The sequence below is a fragment of the Amphiprion ocellaris genome, chromosome 21 (genome assembly GCF_022539595.1).
Source record: "Amphiprion ocellaris isolate individual 3 ecotype Okinawa chromosome 21, ASM2253959v1, whole genome shotgun sequence".
Lineage (NCBI taxonomy): Eukaryota > Metazoa > Chordata > Actinopteri > Pomacentridae > Amphiprion > Amphiprion ocellaris.
The window spans coordinates 14,803,633-14,824,648 of NC_072786.1; the positions used below are offsets into that span (position 1 = coordinate 14,803,633).

The following is a 21,016-nucleotide window of genomic DNA, read 5'->3' on the forward strand; positions in this document are numbered from 1 at the left end:
CCTAATTATAAGCCTGCCACTGTGCACTACTCACTATCTGAACTTTCTTCTGTCTGAGTCTGAGAATGTGTCTCTTGGTAAATATTAAATGCTGGGTGTAATGTACCAGCAGGCCAATATGGTGTGCTTGCTAACAGCGAGCATATGGTGTGGCTATATCTACTTCAGATCCCAAAAATAGTGCTAATTTTTAAAGGTTGACAGAGAATTGAAATGATTTTATATCCTCTGCATATATTTTCTTCCTGCCATTCCAGGGGGCCCGCTGCAGATGAATATTAGGTCACTTCATGTGTTGATTTTGTCAGAGTCGGAGGCTTTCGTGACCACATTTGTGGTCATACATTTCCAGTTTCTCTGCCAGCAGCCGTCGCTAGTTTCATTTTTCAAAACTCCACGAGCTCTTTCACTGATCCGGCCCTTCTCTGTTGGGAAATACCATGGTAACGGTGCTGGCAAGAGCTGACCCCGGCTATCACAACAAACACATAAGCACACAACGCACAAACAACACACACTGCTGCTGCTGCTTGCTAGAGTTCCCCACCAGTGCCGCTTGATTGACATACTGTATCCCCCATGGCTGCGGGGCCTCACCAGTCAGAACCGAGCAGTAATCAAAGCAGACGCGCAGGTCGAACCTTATTATCAACCACTCGATACCAGCTGCAGGAACAAGCCGCCAGCCCGCCAAAATACAGCGCACAGGACACAGCAAGTTGCAAAATCAAAAAACGGGGGGAACCAGATCCATCGCGGCTTCCCCTGGGCCTGGAGGACCGGACTGAAGCTTTTCAAGTTTTTCTTTTGGATGTTAAGTTGAAATTTCAGGACTTTTTTGTGCTGGAGAACTGAAGCTGATGACCTGATAGAGGACTTTTTCTGTCAGGTAGGATGGACCTCACTCCCCTTCTGTCATCTCTAATTGACATATAATTCTTTTGTTAATAGCTGCTGTTGTAATTGTTGGAAAAACTTAACTTTTCCGCTCACCAAAGCCAAAATAAAAACTGGCATCCCAAAAAAAAAAAAAGTGTCAAAAACTGCCTGATTTACTTTGAATCAAAATGCATGATATCCTCAAAGGGAATCTATGATGTGTTTCATATTATTGGTTCGCTTTTGAAGCACACTCACCTAGACAACAGTTTGAAAGTACATTTCTGATCATTTCATGGTATTATGCCCAACTAGGAGCTGATTACTTTTTACGCAGCTTCGAACATGACTCATTTCACAGCAGGAATTTGTGTGACAATTTGTTTGATCAGCCTTGATTACACAAAAAATATGCTGTTTTTAAACTTTTTGAAAAAACTTTTTCCATTACGCTGCACTGCTCTTTATGTAATTTCAATATAGATCGTGTGTGTTCATATATGGTGCGGTTGCCAATGCTTCTTTTCATGGACATCATCAAAGGCCAGTGGGCATAAATGAGGCGTCTATGAAATGGTACAAAGGCTTTTTCAGAGAGATACTGCAAGTGAACATGAATATTCCTTTGACGAAGCATAAAGAATCAGACACAAGACATGAATTCAGTGCAGCAGTTGATGTCGCATTGTTGATGATGTGGTACATTTAAAAAGCTGCTTTGTGTGTTAATGAATCTGAAAAAAAAAATCAGCCTTCAGCAGAGAATGTCTTGTTCTCTCCGGAAATATATCACCAAGCGGTCTGTAATTAACCCTGAGCAATGGCATGAAACAATTTGTACCAGTTCTGGGTCAATCAATATTTGCAAACATGTGCAACTTCCTCCCAGTGCACAGACTTCCTGATCATATGATGCTGTCCAGGCATTAGATTATTCCACAGGCGACGAATGGCTAAATCATTATTACCGCAAATTCCAAAACTAAAGGCCCAATCTTGCCCAGAAGCTGATTATCCTCCTCAGAGTGGCTGCGACGTGCGAGCAGGACAGGCAGTAGGAGGTTTTCTGAAAGCTGTGTGCCATTTTTTCGGTCTTTTGGTTTTTTTGGTGACTCACCATTTACTTGACTGTGGAGGACAGGAAAAAAAGATGCAGCAGGAGGTGTGTTAGTCTTGTGTTCTCAAGGATGACCTTGAATGCACCACCTGCCTTCTCGGATCAAGCCGGTGATGCATGTTCTGGGCTATTTTTGTGGCTGGAATTGTGACAGAGAGTATTCAAATCCAATGATACTCTTTGAACCTATGGGACAGAAGGAAAAAAGCACCAATTGCACCTACAATGACTAGTAAGTTAAAGCCACGCTGTCCACTTATGGATTTAACCCTAAAAAAACTCATCTCTTGGCATAAAAATTGCCATAAAAAATGATCACTTCATGGCTTAACATGGCTCAGATGTAACTCTAGACAGTTGATTCCTTTACACTGATTTTTAACTTTCTGCAACCATCCCACCACCAGACGCTGCAGCTTAAACACTGTAAACTACTCTGCACAATGGCAAGCTATAATGTAGGAGTCATTCAACCACACATGATCAAACCAGAAACCAATTCTGAAGAAACCTCCACCCAGCAAATTAACAGCATTGGTTGTTCTGGTTTGTTACAAATGAAACTCTGAGGGTCTGAATCTGTGTTTTAGAGAGTTTCCTAGCTACACTGCAGTGTTAATGTGGAAATGCTCAGTCATGGTGTTCATTGCTTATTTTACTCATTCTAGGGTACAAAAACTGTTTTATCTGCTTTGCAACTTTCGAAAACATGCAGATCACCAACATGCAAGAAGATAAAGGATAAAATAGTTAAGTCAAGACAACTATTTTCACACAGAACATCTAAAACAACTGCACCAAAGCGACTTCCAGAAAAATGGATCATGATCAGCACAAAAAAATAACCCAACAAGATAAAATATTGCATTTAAGACTCTGTATTGTCATTTAAAGAGTACATATTAGTGATTAAACCTCATAGAAATTACACAGCGGTGCTTTAAATTCTGGAAATTAACCCAACAAATATAAATATTGTGGCTAAAACCATGCAGTCTTATTAATTATGCAGATTAAACTGACTAATTTAGAGCTTTTTCTTCTAATATTTTACTGCTATATTGTGATACTTGCAGCAGTGGAGGGGACTGATTCCCTTGTAGCAGGAAGAGACCTCCAGCAGAGCCAGGTCCAGGGAGGGTGGCCAGATTTTCAACTGGTTACTTTCAGGTAGCTAATCAATTAGCTATCTTGAAATCTGTTTAGTGGTCTTAATATATTTTTTTTTTTTAGGTACAAATGGCTAAAATTTGCCAAATAATTTCTGGTTCCAGCTATTCAAAAGAAATAGAGAATTTATTGCTTTTTTTGCTGTATAACTGAATATAAACCCCAGATCAATGGGTTCTGGACTTGTGGTTGAATCAAAGACGACACTTGAAGGCATCGCTTTGGCTTTGAGAAGAGTGTGATAGACTTTATTCCATTTTTCTGAACACATCACAGCATAAACAACTAAGCAGCCAATCAATTTTTCCATTGATTTGATAACGAAAGTATGAGTTTCTTGCCTAAAACCCAACACTGCTTGGACAAGAACCAGTCAGGTTTGGACTCTTTTTAACCATTTTTCCAGTGCTGTATTTCACAGTAAACTCAATTTTTGAGTTCTAACACCCCTCCTAGTCATTAACCATCAGGTTTTATACCTGGACATCACATGATAATGTAAAATTGTTTTATCAAAGATTTGTTTTTCTGCATGTGTGAAACTAAAATTAGACATGCATTGGTTCTGCTGTGTAGTTACAGTTAATATTTAGAATTTTGTAAATTGAGTGATAAACTGCTTTAAAACCAGCACAAAAAGTTTCAAAGTTCTCCCTAATGGGTACTTGAGTTGGTAACCAATCAACAGTAGCTGGCTGGAAGGTGTTGCTGAGTTAAAGACAAAGAAAAGAACGCCTTTAGTCTCTCAATGTGAGACATGACCCTTCTGATATCACATTTAAACGTGTCCAATTTGCTCTTTTACCCTCCTTCCTTCTTTCTCTTACATTTTTTCCTGGGAAGGAGCTCCAGATTTTTATGTTTTCTCTGAGATTTATGGTAGCAATTAGCTCTAGTTTGGGGAGCCAGTTGCTCCAGTTCATAAAAGGGTTATAAAAGGCCGTAAAAATGCCTCAACATCAGTAAATCCTAATTTGAGTAGAATCTCCCTCTACTAAAACACACACCAAAGACCTTTAAATATTAACCATAGTTAACATCTTCATTTACAGCCTTTCTGCGCATCCAGTGTCACCACATCATCCTAAATCTGTCTAAACTCAGAGTGAGACTCTCAGCCGGACAGAACCAGAGAAGCTACAGGCTGTGAGGACGAGGTGGATTTCTGAGCCCACTGGTCTGTAGTGGTCCCACCATGGGGAAGACTGGGCAGAGCACAGTGGACTTGAACTCCCCGTCAGAGGTCAAACAAGCAATTCCTTTCGAAGAACAGGATCCTGTGGCGCCCCCTACAGATGAAAAGAAGAAGGAGGAGCCGCCTGACAGGGGAAGCTGGAAGGGCAAGTTTGATTTCCTGCTGTCCTGTGTGGGATACGCCATCGGGTTGGGAAACGTCTGGAGGTTTCCTTATTTGTGTGGCAAGAATGGTGGAGGTAAGCACTGAATGCTGAGGATTCACTGTACTGATGTCTGATGATGTTGTTTGTATTTATTAGTGCATCTCAGATGAATTGGATTTCAGTTTTGGTGATGATTTGCTTACTGGTCAAGCAGAGACATTTTATTTCTGCACACCTTTCTTCAAAGCCAAAGTGCTGCCAATTTTCACAGACTTTGTTTCATGGAATATTCGTTTGAAATTGTTCGGGACCAAAACGATGAAAGTTTGGCATTAAAAAAGAAAAAGAATTTGGCCCTGGTATTGAAATATTTGTATTTTAAAAGTTATGTTCGCAATTAAAAATATTTGGCATTGAAAAAAGCTCCACTGAAACAGAGCATGGATATTAAAAATTCATTTTAATTTGAAATGTTTTTTTTATGTGCTGTTCAATTATAATCTCTTTTTTTTTCTTCATTTGAGGAGAGGTACAAGTTATTCATATATCATTCGCGTAGGAATAAGTGTCCTTTTAATATACAAATCATCTAAAAAATAGAATTTAGTTCCAGTGTGTCATTATTCAGTGCAGGTTTTGTTTTTGATGTCTATAGCATCACTGTTCTGGTCCCATAGAACTGCCCTTTAAGAACACATTTCATAGATATATTGCAACTATTAAACACATTGACATTTTTTGATGGAAACTTTTGTCCATTAGTAGCAAAAGCATTCCACTGGGAATGTGAAAGATGTGTCTCCTGCATATGAAATGTTGAATATTTGAAACAAAAATGTCCTATAGTGTTTCATAAAAATGGTAATAACAACAGAACTTTAGGTAGAGGCAGAGGTTTGACAAACTGAAGAATTTAAGATAAGAGAAGACAACATTTTTTAATTTTCTTTGGTCAAAAATAGAGAAAAACTTTGCTTTCAGAGAGTCTTTGTCACAGAGTAATGAAGCAAAGCTGTCAAAGTCACATTAGTATGACTGCGACTCTGTCATTTTATGAAAAATAATTTCCTCACAGCAAATGTACTCAACTTTTAATTTATTACAACCCTAAAATCTTCCATCTCACCAAACATTTTCTGCTCATCTGCTTTGTGATGATGTTTTTAGGGGCCTTCCTGATCCCATATTTTCTGACTCTGGTGTTTGCTGGGATTCCTCTGTTCTTCCTGGAGACGGCGCTGGGACAGTTCACCTCAGTGGGAGGACTCGGGGTGTGGAAACTCATCCCTATGATGAAAGGTAACATGAAAAATAATCGATAATCGACATTCGGGTTACGTTATTTGTACCTGTAGGTAGGTCTGGCATGATTTAGGAGAGCTGACCATCCTGACAAACATTTTACAGCCCAACACAACATAGTACAAAGCAGTTAAAGCTACAACAATGCCCCAAAAACCCTAAAAATAAAAATAAAATCAACAAAAGACACATATATAAAAGCTGCCGCTACATAATTAAGACAATCTGAGTGATGGCTGCTGGATCAAAACTACTTCTTTTGTATAGAAGGAAGAGGATGAAACTCACCATGCAAATGCTATTAACTGTCCTATGAAGTCAAACCAGCAGCTGCTTTAATAATCACATCCCCTTTGAGAGCAAGATGGGGATCCTAAAACCTCTATTTTCACCACTTTTTAGAATTTAAACTCAGTGAATCAGCACTAATTTACTTCACGCCATGACATTCAGTGTTACTTCAAAATATTCCTTTATTCCTGCTTCAACCATCTCCAGTGTTCACACCATTTTATTTTCTGCTTAACATTCCTACTTGACATAAAGCTTCATGTCGTCACACTTGTTGCCGTCTCTTTAAACAAAAACGTCAAACACACACAAAAAAGTACAGTGGGTTTCTTCAACTTCTCCTTTTAAAAATCTTTTTTTCTGCTTGGCTTGCTCAGTGGTAGCAATTATACCACTGCCTCGGAGCACATAGAGCTCGAGTGAAGTACATTTTATCTGCAGCCAGCACAGACAGCAACAGCGATAGTGAGCGTGGTGCTGCGCCAACTCATACTCAAAGCCAAAGGCAAGTAAACATCAGAAATAGCAGAATAACAAAGATGAGACCAAAGATGATCCCGAGTGACACCGTGTTTCTTCTCTGTGTCGGACAAAATTGGAGCTTTTATTATCGCCAGTGTGGGGAGTCCACATTTATCCCTTAAATATTAGATTACAAGCAGCTTTGCGTGTCAGCTGACCTCTGAAAGATGGCACTGATGTTTTTACTTCTTCCTCCTCCAGGTGTTGGTCTGGCTGCAGTGGTTCTGTCATTCTGGCTCAACATCTACTACATCATCATCATTGCCTGGGCTCTCTACTACTTATTCAACTCCTTTGGTTCGGTATGTTAAACAATCAGCAATGATAAGGAACAAACTTGGGTATTTGGGAACAAGCTTTGCTGAACACAACATTGACATATCACATTTAAAGTTAACATTGTGGATATAGCAAACGGTATCTACTTCTGGACCTATATTTCTGGCAAATTCTGGTGCATGTCACTGTCTTTTTGCTCCGCTTTTGGTCTCCACCACCTCCAGAGGGAGTTATTTAGCTTTGTGCTCACCAGCTTAGAGATTTTTCCTTGAAAACTGAAGCCTTCTGCAGCTGAAAATAACATTAGGGTATGAAAATTACTATGGTGGCTGGATATCTACCAAAGTGGTCGTGTAACAGGAAGTTTAAGCACAAACTGGACAGTATTTATTAACTTTGTCATTTAAAATGGCCAGACAAGAGTTGTTCTTCACTTTAGATGACAAAAATAATTTCAGAAAAGTAATATTTATGGCTGTATAATGGTAACTGTACAAACAATGCTCACCTTATGTCTTAAATATCATGGAAAATGAAGAATAAAACCAACTATTGCCTCTAGTGTAAAATTTGCAGAGGCAACAACAGAAGATTAAAGCTAATTCACTGGAATCTCTTATGTCCTAACAACCTTCCCCTGGATTAGTTGGCGTGATGACTTACCAATAAACTGAACTGTATATAAAAGATGGACATAGCCACCATGATACCACTCACTGGTTTGTAAACTCATGTTTTAATGCTCACTTTTGCATTTGGTTGCCACCATCTTGGTCTTTTAAAACTGGAAATAACAAGAAGCCCCCCATACAGAAGCAGTTGGTTATTTACAAGGTAGCTCAGCTCAGAAGCACACCCTGCTTTATTGTCTATTTTACTCTCAGTGGGATCATAATTTATAAAATGAACATCATGCTTTATGAGAGGAGACCGGAAACATGTGAGTGAGACCATAAAACTAAAAGAAAAATGTTTCCTGAGATAGCAAATCAAAGGAGAAGCAAGGCCCTTTTCTCAGGAACTTCTATACCGTTGGACCAATTTTTGCAAATGGATGAGTGGCCCCCTACTGGCCATTAGAAAGAATGCTGATTTAAGTTGCTTTTGCATTGGCTTCACTTTTCAGACCCCGAGGTGACTTAGAATCCTTTTACCTGTCGTACCAACCACATAACTGTTTTTTGACACAGTAGGACTCGACCTGCTACTACGGCTTTAGTTTACCTTTAATGTTTTCACCAGCTTTGTTTCCTGCAACAGCAACACTAAACACCAAACACCATACATGGTTAGCAACCAGCTAGCAAATACACAGAGGATTATACCCACTGTAAAAATATTTTTTATTTGTGTAGAGTTATATGTAGGCATTTGATTGAAAGAATTCTGACAAAAAATGATAAGTTTTCTGTCCTCTTCTATTGAGGAGCATGTAGCTGCAGGCAAGAACCCTTTTCACCAGCAGCTGGTGGAGACCAAAACAGAGCTTTAAAGAGAATGAATATGACTGAAAATTGGCCTTACATTTGTCAGGCGGGTAGAAATGAAACTCCAAATGAATGATAGTGTTGCTAAGGGTTTGTTGGATATCCAGTAGGCTGTCTTTGGTAATGTCAACTTTTTAAGTCCATAATTTGTCCATGTTGTGTTCACAGCTTGTTCTATTATCCAGCATTGTTTGCAGCAGCACCTTGCAATTTTCACTGAGAATTTTATTGAAGATGAAGAGGTACATTTTTCCCTAATGAGCTAGTGAGAAAACAACAAAAAGCTGGATATAAACACAAATGAATGGTAGTCATATATAAATAATGAGATTTCATTCATTTTGCAGCTTGTTTTTGCTGTTCCCAAGTAGGTAAAAAAACCCGCTGCTGCCGGTTCAATGTCAATTAAGTTTCAGAATAATAGACTGGAGGCATATCTCATTTCTGTTTTATACGTGATCGCAACCAACTTCACCACATTATTGATAAATTAAAATATTCATGACATGTTTCCCACCTCTCTCAGTCTGCACGGCTCACCCTGCTTTGGTGTTCTCTTCGTGACCGACTGACTCATAGAAGGCAGATGAAAAGTTTTCTGTGGCTTTTTTATGGGAAGATGCAGAGCAGGAAAACACTTTTTTCATGTTTCGTTCAGTGGTTGAAAACACAGTGGGTTCATTAAATGTTATTTTCACTGCTGGATAGTTTGCCTCTCTGTCTCAGTTCCCTTTGTTCTGAATTGTGATTGAGGTTGCTGAGTCAAACTTAAGAGGCAACTGTGAAGAGTCAAGGAGATGCTTTTTTTTTTTTTTTTTTACTGTGACGACTTGTGTTCATCTTCTTTAGAAAAATGATACAGCTGATACATCCTACACTGATTTTGCCAAAATACATGATGCGAAACAGAGATGTTTTACCGTGCTGTAGCGTATTTTGTTGACGCATCTTGTATTGTGTGTGCAGGAGCTGCCGTGGCAAAGCTGTGATAACCCCTGGAACACAGAGAGATGTTTTTCCAACTACAGTCTGACAGACACCACCAACCTGACCAGCGCTGTCACTGAGTTCTGGGAGTAAGTCAGTGGAGTTTAGCCTTGTTCCTGCCACCTATGTGTGTACATAATGTTCTATACAAGGATGTGTAACAAAGTGTTGAAGCTATTTCTGGAAGCAATTTATGCCTTTCTTTATCTGAATGTGTTTCCGCAGGCGTAACATGCACCAGATGTCCGGTGGTCTGGAGGAACCAGGAGAGCTCCGTTGGCCCTTAGTGGGAACTCTGGCTCTGGCCTGGGTTCTCGTCTACTTCTCAATCTGGAAAGGAGTGGAGTGGACGGGGAAGGTCAGACTCTCTGCTAAAGTTTCTCCCTCCTTCTATGTTCTTTCGGCTTCTCTTCATCTGCTTGGGCTACATTATACAGTCTTCTTTATCTGAGCCGCTTTCTGCCAGTCTTGCATCCTGAAGCTTTAATCAGGCAAACATGACTCGACAGAGAGCTGAGCAGGAGGCAGACCTCCCACTGCTGTAGCCTGAGTCAGTGGATGGAGCCAATAAACTCATATATGGATTTAAACAAATCTAAATGCATATTATATTATCATAATATCTTATTAGATAAATCTGCCGTTTTTAGCCAAATGTCTCTGGGGACAGTGAGAGCCAATTCATGCTTTCCGTGTTCACAGACAGCTGCAGACTTTGAAAGCAGATGTGCACATGATTTTATTCATTCTGTGACAGATACATGGACAGTCATCGCTCAGGATTTCTGGAGTATTTCGAACTTCCCCCTGTGTTTGAGCACCGTTGGTAGAAAGCATGTACAAATCAAAGCACCTCCAAAGTCTGACAGCAGCTACTTCAACTCCAGCTCTTGTGATGATGAAGTATAAAGGTGCAGATGATGGAGAATCTCCTCCTACAGTGTCTCATCATAACAAACACGTGCTTTAAGTACCATTTGTTTTCCCGGCGACGGTGCAGTCAGCACATTTGGAGTATGGATAGTCTGTGTGGTTGCAAATATTTTTGCTGCAGGAGGATGTCTGAAGGGTGGATGATGAAATTTACGTCACGTATACACTCGCAGTTCCACACATGGAAAGTGTGAATTGGCCCTAAGGTCCATAATGGTCCAGAGTGAGATTCAAAAGTCTGCAAGAATGTAAATACAACTTCTGCAGCAAGCAGACATTAAAAAATAAATTATTCCTTTTTTAATGAGCTTTAAAATAAAAAAAGGATTAATTGTGATGTGTAGAAATTTGACGACAAGACTAAATCAGGTTGTGTTTAAAATTCTCCTCTGGTGTTTGATGTAACACATTTACACATTTTGTTACACATTTGAAAGGTTTTTCAGGAAAATAGTTCCTTTACGCCATTAAAATACCTATGATTCTACATCGTTGCTTCCTTTCCAATACACAGATGTATGAAGTCTTTGCCTAATGCAGCTCTTTCAGGCTTGTTTTGTCATTTAATTCTTCTTCTTGATGAGATATGTGCGACAACTTTATTGATCGTCTGAACGCTTTCTTCTTGCAATATATTTTTTAAATACAACTCAAAGGTGATTCAGCTTAGTTGGATAATTTTCATTTTTGTTTCTAAGACAATTGATTTGGTCCAAAATTTGAAAAAGGGTGCTTCGAAATAAGTGAATTTCATTGATCATTCATTGATCCCAAAGTGAAACTGACGATAAGGATGTACCTACTTTACTTCATATTGTAGGCTGACACAAGATCAGATTTTTACTGCATGACTATAATGGCCAAAAGGATTCACAATGATATTATTATCACAACATTCAGTCAAATTCACCTCTGACTTTACTTATTGTTTTTTTATAGGATATTTTCTGTCAAATGAATCAATAGTGTAGGGAAGTCGAAAAAGTCTTTCATTATTAACATGGTATCAATATTTCATTTTGTAAAATAAAATGATAATTGTCAATACTGGTATATCAAAACACCTCTAATAATAATGTATTGTAAATTTTACATTTTAAAATCAATGTATTTGCTATTTCATCTGTATTTATTGATGGGGAAGTCTTTTTACTCATGTATTTAACCCCTCTATGATTTCCTGATTGCATGATTTTCTTACACTGATGTTATTTAAACCTTCATGTCAGATTCACCGTGTTCAAAGTGTCACATTATGAATTCTCATTAGAACAGAGCAGGCTACGTGCTAATTGGCTCCACAGAATCAAACAACAACCCAAAGTTTGTTTTCTTTAATGTGATGGAGATACTACTTTTATTTATTCTCCTCAGATGTTCATATTGTTGCTGTTTACAGTCTCTCTTTCAACATTGCGCTCAGGTGGGAATAAACATGGCTTCAGAATGTATTATTATATCTCAAACAGCTGGAGGAGTTAGAGTTGATTGGAAAAAAGTTACAGAGTAAAAAAAACAAACATCCTTCTGCCTGCTGCCTGGGATTTTTAAATTATAGCAAGTCGAGGCAAAGTATATGAGAAGAAACACATTTACACATTCCCTGCCAGGGATAATTGGATTTTAATGTGTGGCATCTGAGAGCAGTGAGAAAAATGAATTCCCCCGAGGCCCTGGCCTTGACGGACATTACCAATTAAGCATAATCATTATGCTACAGAACTGCGGGACACATTATACAGATCGGCTGGCAAAGAGAGGCCATGGAAATATTTTAGTAGCTGTCTCTTTGTGTACACAGTGGTGACAGGGAATTTGCATCTCTTTTGGACTTAACTATTGAACCCTCTGAACTCAAAGCAGTTTATGGGCATTTGTTTTGCTCCTGTCACATTTTTATTCACTGTGGGCTCATTTTTCACTGGAATATTAAGTCCTGCTCCTCTATGGAAACAGAACAACCACAGCTGGAACTAGAGATAACTCAAAACTGTTATCAACAAGCACATTTTTCAAAATGCAGTGTTACCAATAGTGGAAAAAAATAACTCTACATGCTATAGATGTTTTACTTGTTTCCTATTTGCTCTGTGGAAACACAGCCTGCAGTTCAGCCAAATAGTCTTTTCAGGGTATCTCAGCAATTTAGACTCTCTATTTAGAAATTTGGGTTCTGGATTCACTCATTCAGGCTCTAGATTTCTTCATTCCTGTTCTTGAATTAGTAATTCAAGGCCTTAATTCAATGATTCCTGCTCTTGGTTTTGCCATTTGTGCTCTCAATTTATGGATTCCTACTCTCTATTTAGTAGTTTATGGTTGTAATTTAGCTGATAATTGATGTCATTTCGGCAATTTTTAAAATACATAATGCCTTTCAAAATTGCTGGCTGGTTTTGGGGTTTAAAAATGAAGGCAACTGTATTTAGCTTGAAAGGAAAAATTCCATCCCCATGTTAAAACTCATAGACAATATGTACAGATACAGACATATATCGGTGCCAACTTTGTAACTGAAATACAAGCTCCATTTTGAATAAAAATAAGCTGTTCTCTCTCTTTCTCTCTCAGGTGGTATATTTCTCAGCCACCTATCCCTACTTCATGCTTTTCATCCTGTTCTTTCGAGGGGTCACACTTCCTGGAGCCATCGATGGGATCCTCTTCTACATAACGCCCGACTTCAATAAGCTCATCCGATCAGAGGTACACAGTTTCCAACCATCTGCATCTAATCACACAAACCTGTTGTTGAAAAACCATGTGCACATGTAAGTATGTTTTGTCTCACAGGTGTGGCTGGATGCAGCTACTCAGATTTTCTTCTCCTATGGACTGGGTCTGGGCTCACTCATTGCACTGGGCAGCTACAATACATACAACAACGATGTCTACAAGTACAAATCAGAAATCAAAGCTTTATAAATAATTTTTCATCTTATTTTCTCCCAAGCGTTCATTCTGATCTTTTCTCTTCAGGGACTCCATCATAGTTTGCTGCATCAACTCCTGCACCAGCATGTTTGCTGGATTTGTCATCTTCTCCATTGTTGGCTTCATGTCTTACATCACTAAGAAACCTGTGCAGGAACTGGCAGCATCAGGTATATAGTCTAAAGACTGACAAAACGCAAAGAAATTGTTTGTAATTTTCACAGTAGACATTGTGATTTGTAAGTAAGTAAGCAACATCCCAGCATAAACAGCCTGCAGTTCAACCCAGTTCAGCTGAAACGTGAATTTGTGTCACTTAATGAACGTAGCTGAGACACTAATGGCTTCATTATTGCACTGATTGTTTTTATATCCTGATTAGAGAATTTTCAAATGACGTTTTCAGAAAAAAGTGATTTTGATTAGATATAATTTTGGATTTAATTTAAGCTCAGGTTTGGTTAAGTTTTCTTGATGGATGGTTTGTCAGATTAGTAGTTTAAGGACTGTGGAAAAATGGGAAATACAATGATTCTATCTGTTTTTACAGTTTTTATTGCACTAATAAATAGTGTAAATTTGGTAATTGTTTTTTAAAGATAACATGTTTTCAAAGATAAAATAAGCCATTCCAGTCCAGTGCAGATTTTGTCACATTTAGTGAATATTTCCCCACTAACTGTTTGTTTTGTGCGTTGAACAAAAGGACTGGTTGTTATCCACAGTCCTAACAACAGATCTCCAGAATCCCATCCCCCTTTGCTGTGTCAACGTTTCCATAAGCGACAGTACAATGTCATAAAATTAAGTGTTTGTAATTTGTTCTTGTTTCTGACTTTTAGGTCCAGGTCTGGCGTTTTTAGCTTATCCTCAGGCAGTCACTCAGCTCCCCATGTCCTCTCTATGGGCCATCCTCTTCTTCTCCATGCTCATGATGCTGGGCCTGGACAGTCAGGTACAAACAATGCTCACACACTGCTCAAGACTGAGAATAACATGCAGATGTGGCATTAATTGTGTGAAGAGAAAGTGTTCGTAGGCGTTGGGTGGTACATGCAATTGCGTGCAGGTATAAAGTTTTCTGTGGTTTGACAGTGAGCTGTGCATAAATTATATGAAGTTATGTCACTTCAGTCAGCAGCATGAGAGTACACATCTGAAAATGGTAAAAGATAGAAATTAGAAGGAAGTTTGTACCTGCATCTTTTACCTCAGACCTTGTTTGAGGCTACTAGCCCGATGCTACATTAGTCACCACACCTCCAAAATGTCCACCAAATCAACCCATTGTTATTTCATGGCTGTCAGATACTGCCACATATATATATATGACAGATACGCACAAGGTGTCCTTTTGCATCGAGGCAATTCTTGCCAATATTCAACAATGACAGACATGTAGGACTTTTTCCAGTATAAAAGAGCCTCATGATGAGGCTGAAATGCTATAAAAAATGTAGGTCATTGATGTTTCAATCAGGAGACAGAGGATCGTGATCCGTGTTGGACAAATATTTTGTCAGTTATTTCCTTTTATTTTGCCACTTAAGTTTCTTTTCACTCGATGTTTGGTTTATCTAATGGAAAACTACTTGATTAAGAGCAAGAATTGAATTGGACTGGAATACACCCTTTGACATTATTAGTCACATTATGAGCAAATTTCTTGTTACCTGAAAAGGAGTGACAGCAGAGAACATTTGACTATGGACTCAAGGTATCTATTTCTGATTGTTCTAGGTATATCAGAATAACAGCATAGTATTTACAGTTATTGCATTGAAAAATGGCACTAAATTACACCCAGTGTGTGATCCCAAGGAGTCCTGACAAAGCAGCACTATGTGACAAGTGAGAGTGAGACCAGGCTCACCAAAGTGTTGACGGGTCAAGGTTGGATTGTGGGTAATGCAGGCAGCAGGCGTGACAAAGAATGCATGGAATAAAAAAGGTAGTTTATCTTCTTTTAAACTGTCCACAATGTTAGGCTGAAGTGGTGGGCTTCTCTTTGAATGAAAACTTCCAGTATATTCTGACCCATGTCTCTTCATGTTGTGTATTAGTTCTGCACAGTAGAAGGCTTCATCACAGCTCTGATGGATGAATATCCGCTGACGTTGAGGAAGAGGAAGAAGGTCTTCATCCTCATCGTCTGCTTCATTTCCTTCCTCATCGGCTTCTCCAACATCACACAGGTATTGAAGGATTGTCGGTACATTAAATACTCTTTGATTAGTTTTTCTAGAAAATCAAAAATATATAGAGGGCATAAACTGTCTTAAGTATGTGTGAACCTGAACAGTCACTCCTGCAGTGCGATAATAACAAAATTCACCATGCATATTTTAATTTATAATGACTGGGATGTAAATATTCAGAGTTTAAAGTAGGTATTTGTGTGTGTGTGTGTGTGTGTGTTTTGTGGAAACCTCTCAGGGTGGTCTGTACGTGTTCAAGCTGTTTGATTACTACTCCGCCAGTGGGATGTGTCTCCTCTTCCTCGTCTTCTTTGAAACCATTTCAATATCCTGGTTTTACGGTAGGCAAATCTGTTTTTTACTGTCTACACTTATAAGCCAAGTATTGTGGAGTGAAATTAAACGTAGCCATGGCCGAAATAATTTGAGATGGAAAGGACTAATAAATCAGGCATGTAGATTTCCCACATAGCTGTCCAACAGGAAATTACATCTATCTGCACCCCATGCTGTGATAAGGCTCTCCCTTCTCTTTCAGCCTCTCAAGCTTTGTTCTTGCAGTTATCTCCACAGTAACTCTCCCTCTTTGTCCTCTTTTCTTTATGCCGCAGGAGCTGAAAATTTTTATAAGAACATTGAGGACATGATCGGCTATCGGCCGTGTCGCTGGTGGAAGCTTTGTTGGATGTTCTTTACACCTCTGATCTGCCTGGTAGGAGAAGAATGACTGTTGATTTGACCTCGGTGACCCTTCACCTGCTGTATTTTTTAAATGTGCTATTCTCAGTCAAGGTTCCCCTCTGCCCCAAGGAGATCTATGCACCCATCAAGCTGCAGGAGGTGCCAATAGGTAGAGGACTGATGTCTGCTGAAGTAGTTTCCTCTGCCTTGAGGTGATTTGTACTTTATCCCATGGGCTGTCAGGCCCTCAGGGAAATCTTGCTGAAGTCTTTATCTCTTCTTAAAAGAAAGCCTGCTGTGAAGGGGGTGTTTGGTGTATTCTGAGAAAAAGTCAAAGTGAGCAACGGAGATCTAAAGACGTCAAGGAGTAGCAGCTAAAAGTAAAGCTGAATTTGATTGAAAAGTTATTTTAGCAAGTCAGCTGGGCAGTTCATCGCTTTGAATCAGGCTGAAATATCTCAAGAGCTTTTGGATGTACAAATATTTGCTTCCCACATGTATTTTACTGACTTTGGTAAACCCCTAGACAGTGACTGAAAAGCTTGATGGGATCGACTGCCATGATTTGTCCAGACTGGTTTCAGAGCAAATATCTGAAGAGCTAAAGTCAGTTAACCTCAAATAATCAGCTAATAACACACTAAATTAAGCAGACAGGTTGTGTCTAAGATCCTAAGGCCGTATAAATTCATTTATCTATTGCTTTAACTGGATGTCATGCATCATATGTCATTGTCTCAATGGTACCTCCCTCAGTCCTCCACCAATGGAGTCACCTGCTTTATCTTAATGCAGCACTGTGTCCTAAAAATGATGCTCCTATACACCTAAACTGCTCCTCAATTACATTTTGAGGGAAATGGATTATGTTCCTTTGTGACATATCACTCCTACATTTCTAATTCACATCTTCTGTTGCGTTATAGGGATGCACAGTGGCTTGGTGGTTAGCACTTTCGCCTTGCAGCTAAAAGATCCCCGGTTCACGTAGTGGCCTTCCTGGGATCTTTCTGTATGGAGTTTGCATGTTCTCCCTGTGCATGCGTGGGTTTTCTCTAGGTACTCCAGCTTCCTCCCACAGTCCAAAAATATGCTGAGGTTAATTGGTAATTCTAAAATTGCCCGTAGGTGTGAATGCGAGTGTGATTGTTTGTCTGTATATGTAGACCTGCGACAGACTGGAAACCTGTCCAGGGTTTCTTTCAAAACATATTGGAGAATGCAGTTTAGTTGTAGAGGAACCCATTTTTTGTGGACAGTTTTCCATCTGAATCCCTACCTAGCACAGGCTTACTATTACCCATTAACTGCCAGACACTACTGGCATACTGACAACCAAAGATGTGAAATAACCATTTTTTAAAACAGTGTTTCAGTAACTGCATTTGATACACCACTCAGACCGGGACAGTGAGGTGCAGAAACAAAAGTTCACTTTTATGATTTCACCGGCAGAACTAGCAAAACAAACAAGTTCTCGGTACATTACCGAGAACACACCTCTTTTCACCCCATGCTCCGTCGAACTGCGCAACAATCCCCCCCAAAAAAACACACAAAGAAGAACAGGACTTCTACCTGATAGTAGACACACCTCTTTGCGCTGCCCCCTAGTGGAGGGTGTACATATTGTTTGTACCAAATAACTCGAAGTTTCAGCTTACTAACTGCATAAAGTGTGAATACATTTAAAAGGGTTGTACGAAATATTTATACACCAAAAGAATATCTTTTTTTCATTGGATTGTTAAGTAGGTCCTGAATACATGCCTGCCTTGCTAAAACAAAAAATTGGATGTCTAAGAATTTCCTGCAACTGAATTGCTCCAAATCTGAAGTGATCATTATTACACCCCCCTGGCCTAAGCATGAGCAGAATCTACAGACTGTTTTCCAGTCTGGGTCCTTCATGTAATGTTCGTAAAGACACACACAAGCTTGACATTATTGTTGACTCTGAGTTGTTTTTTGATGCTCAGGTAGCCAAAGTGGTGCAGTGTTGCTTTGTCCAATTGAGGCATCTAACCAAAATCAGGTCATTCCTTTCTACTGCAGACTTATACTACCATTCAAAAGTTTTGGGTCACTTAGAAATGTCCCTGTTCATGAAAGCAAATCATTTTTTCAATGAAGATAACATTAAATGAATCAGAAATACAGTCCAGACATTGTTAATGTGGTAAATGACTATTCTAGCTGGAAACAGCTGATTTTTAATGGAATATCCCCATAGAGGTACAGAGGAACATTTCCAGCAACCATCACTCCTGTGTTCTAATGCTACATTGTGTTAGCTAATGGTGTTGAAAGGCTAATTGATGACTAGAAAACCCTTGTGCAGTTATGTTAGCACATGAATAAAAGTGTGAGTTTTCATGAGAAATGTGATATTGTCTGGGTGACCCCAAACTGTTGAACTGTAGTGTAACTGCAGGTCATTCAGGCACATTTCTTCCTCCAGACTTGACTATTATAATGCACTTTATTCAGGTATTATCAAGGGAAAGACTACGATTTGTTCAAAGTGCTGCTACCAGGCTTTTACCACACACCAAGAAAAACAATTATACTGTATTACCCCAATGTTATGTGCCTTTCACTGGTTACTGGTGAGTTGTAAAATTGATTTTGAGATCCTGCTGTTTGTGTTTAAAGCCTTGAGTGATCAGACTCCTGCTTATGTCTGCGATCTGCTAACTCCTTGTGAGCCTCATCGCTGCCTGAGATCATCCAGCAGAGTCTTACTGATGGTTCCAAAGCCTTAACTTGTCACTAAAGGTGATTGGGCCTTTGTCTGCAGATCTCAGACAGGCAAACTCAGTATCCTCTTTGAATCTCCTTTTAAGGCTTGGACTTACCTTATGGCTTTTGTTGTACCGTTGGTATTTGTTGTAGCTATTGCCATTTGTTTATCTTGTGATATTTTATGTTTTTGATCTTATGTACTTGCAATGTCTGCTTTTACACGTTGTTTTTGAGAGGTGCCGTATAAATGAAGTTATTCTTAGTCAGGTAAAAGCTGTTCCAAACAATGGTTTTACGTTGTCTTTCAACCAGCCGTACACACTAATGAATCCATTATTTCTGGTCTCATTTTGTGGAATTTTTGGCTAACTGGCCACAGATTAAACAGGCTAAAACATCTATATCTATTTTGTAGGGGGTGTTCACCTTCAGCGCCATTGAGATGACCCCTCTGACCCTGGGAAAGTACGTCTACCCGCTGTGGGGCCAAGTGATCGGCTGGTTCATGGCTTTGTCTTCCATGATCCTCATCCCAGGCTACGTCATCTACATGTTCTGCTTCACCAAAGGCAGCGTCAAACAGGTACGGACTCATCTCTGATTTTAAAGCCTACTCATACTGCACTGCAGAACTGGAGACAGAAGGGTAAAAGAGAAAGTAAACAAAACAAACAGCACAGAGAGAGTGCACGGGGAGGCTGGATTCTCTCTCCTTGTTATTAAGACTGCAGCCATTCGGGAGTGAAACAGAAAAGATGGGTTTGGCTGAAGGCCAGCATCATTATCAGGTTTTGAAGGTGAGCACAGTTTATTAGAGTTAATATTTTGTCAATGCCCGAGCCTGAGAAAATCTGATTTTTCCCCCCAGCGAGGAACGTGTAAATTACAGCTAAAAAACACACTATTTGTGCTATTCATTTCATTGTTTTGGTCCATTTTGTATTCTACATGTGGACTCACTTGCATATAGAACTGTTGAGCTTTTATTCTGAGGCTGATGCAACTCTCTTTACATGACCAGCGTTGGCGGATGATGACAACTGCCCAGGAGGATAAAAAGCCATCGGGGCATGAAGAATTCACACACACAGGGAGCGTGGGCGAAGCTCCTGTCTAGCCAGGATAGTTCAGCTTGAAATGATCTGACGGCCAACACTCAATGAGTCTCTAGAGTACAATGTTTTACTACTGTTTACTGAAATTCAGCTAAAAAAAGTCAAATTATGAAGAAGATGACTGAGAAATTTAGAGGATCGAGTATTTCATTCTGCAGTAAAAGCTATAAATCAACAATAAACTTGTGTAAAAAACCCACATATGCAATAAACCACTATGACTGTAAATGCCCTCCTTGTAAATCTCGACTACTGGACACAGTCTTTGTTTATAAGCCTACCACAAATGTAATGAATGTACAGAGAAGTGAAACAATCTGGTAAAACTTGATTGTAAACATAAAACTGTAATGCATCAAAGATTATTAGTTTTTCTTGCAGCTTAAAGAACCAGGAAACCTTCTACAGTGGAATATTTGTTGATAGCAATAAAGTAAATGTCACTGTGGACCATAATGTGTTCATTGTTGGTGTCTTTGCTGATCCTGAAAATCAGTGTATAATGTTTTTGTGATAAAAGCTGCTTGTGCTATTTACCATACACGTTTCTCACTTAACACAGCTTTGGGATACTCGTTTATAGGCTTTAATTATGTATATTACGATAATAGAGAATTGTAAATAGAATTGTGTCACTATATTCAGCATGTTTTTAAAAAATTCTGTTTTTTTTCATACTATGGGTGATAAAAAGGTGTTAAAACTGCTGTGATAGTCCTGTGAAAACAATGCATCTCCTGAACATGCTTTTAATGAGCTTGTCATTTTTTATTAGATTTTTTTTAAAGGTTTTAGGTTTAGCTTAACAAGTAGAATTGCGTTTGATTTTTTTCTGTAAAATTCAACACAAAAAATTGGAGATGAATGGTTTTCTTAGGACTGCAAATTGATGTATTAAAAGATCTGGCTTGATGTTTTTTTCTTCATTTTTTCATGTCAATAAAAATATACTCAAATCTCCATCAACATCTTGCATTACCTGCTAGTAGATAATAGATAAATTCATGTTTCTACTGAAAAAACTTCTCAAAAAAGC

The 21,016-nt window shown here is 39.0% G+C and overlaps 1 protein-coding gene across 3 annotated transcripts; it reads left to right on the plus strand.

Moving 5' to 3' along the window:
* The first annotated feature begins 627 nt into the window (after positions 1-627).
* slc6a1l (solute carrier family 6 member 1, like) lies at positions 628-20,940 on the plus strand. 3 transcript variants are annotated; one of them, XM_035950218.2, is made up of 16 exons: positions 628-889; positions 3,073-3,166; positions 4,219-4,599; positions 5,674-5,805; positions 6,823-6,923; positions 9,354-9,463; positions 9,600-9,732; positions 12,879-13,013; positions 13,101-13,204; positions 13,287-13,411; positions 14,084-14,196; positions 15,305-15,436; positions 15,678-15,780; positions 16,051-16,151; positions 19,281-19,448; positions 19,887-20,940. In XM_035950218.2, exons 3-16 carry the CDS (start codon positions 4,362-4,364, stop codon positions 19,980-19,982), a joined length of 1,791 nt encoding a protein of 596 aa, XP_035806111.2. In that variant the 5' UTR covers positions 628-889; positions 3,073-3,166; positions 4,219-4,361; the 3' UTR covers positions 19,983-20,940. The 3 variants fall into 3 exon arrangements, with proteins under 3 accessions (XP_035806111.2, XP_023130485.2, XP_035806113.2); XM_023274717.3 differs by lacking the exon at positions 3,073-3,166; XM_035950220.2 differs by lacking the exons at positions 628-889; positions 3,073-3,166 and adding an exon at positions 1,849-2,228.
* The last annotated feature ends 76 nt before the right edge of the window (positions 20,941-21,016 follow it).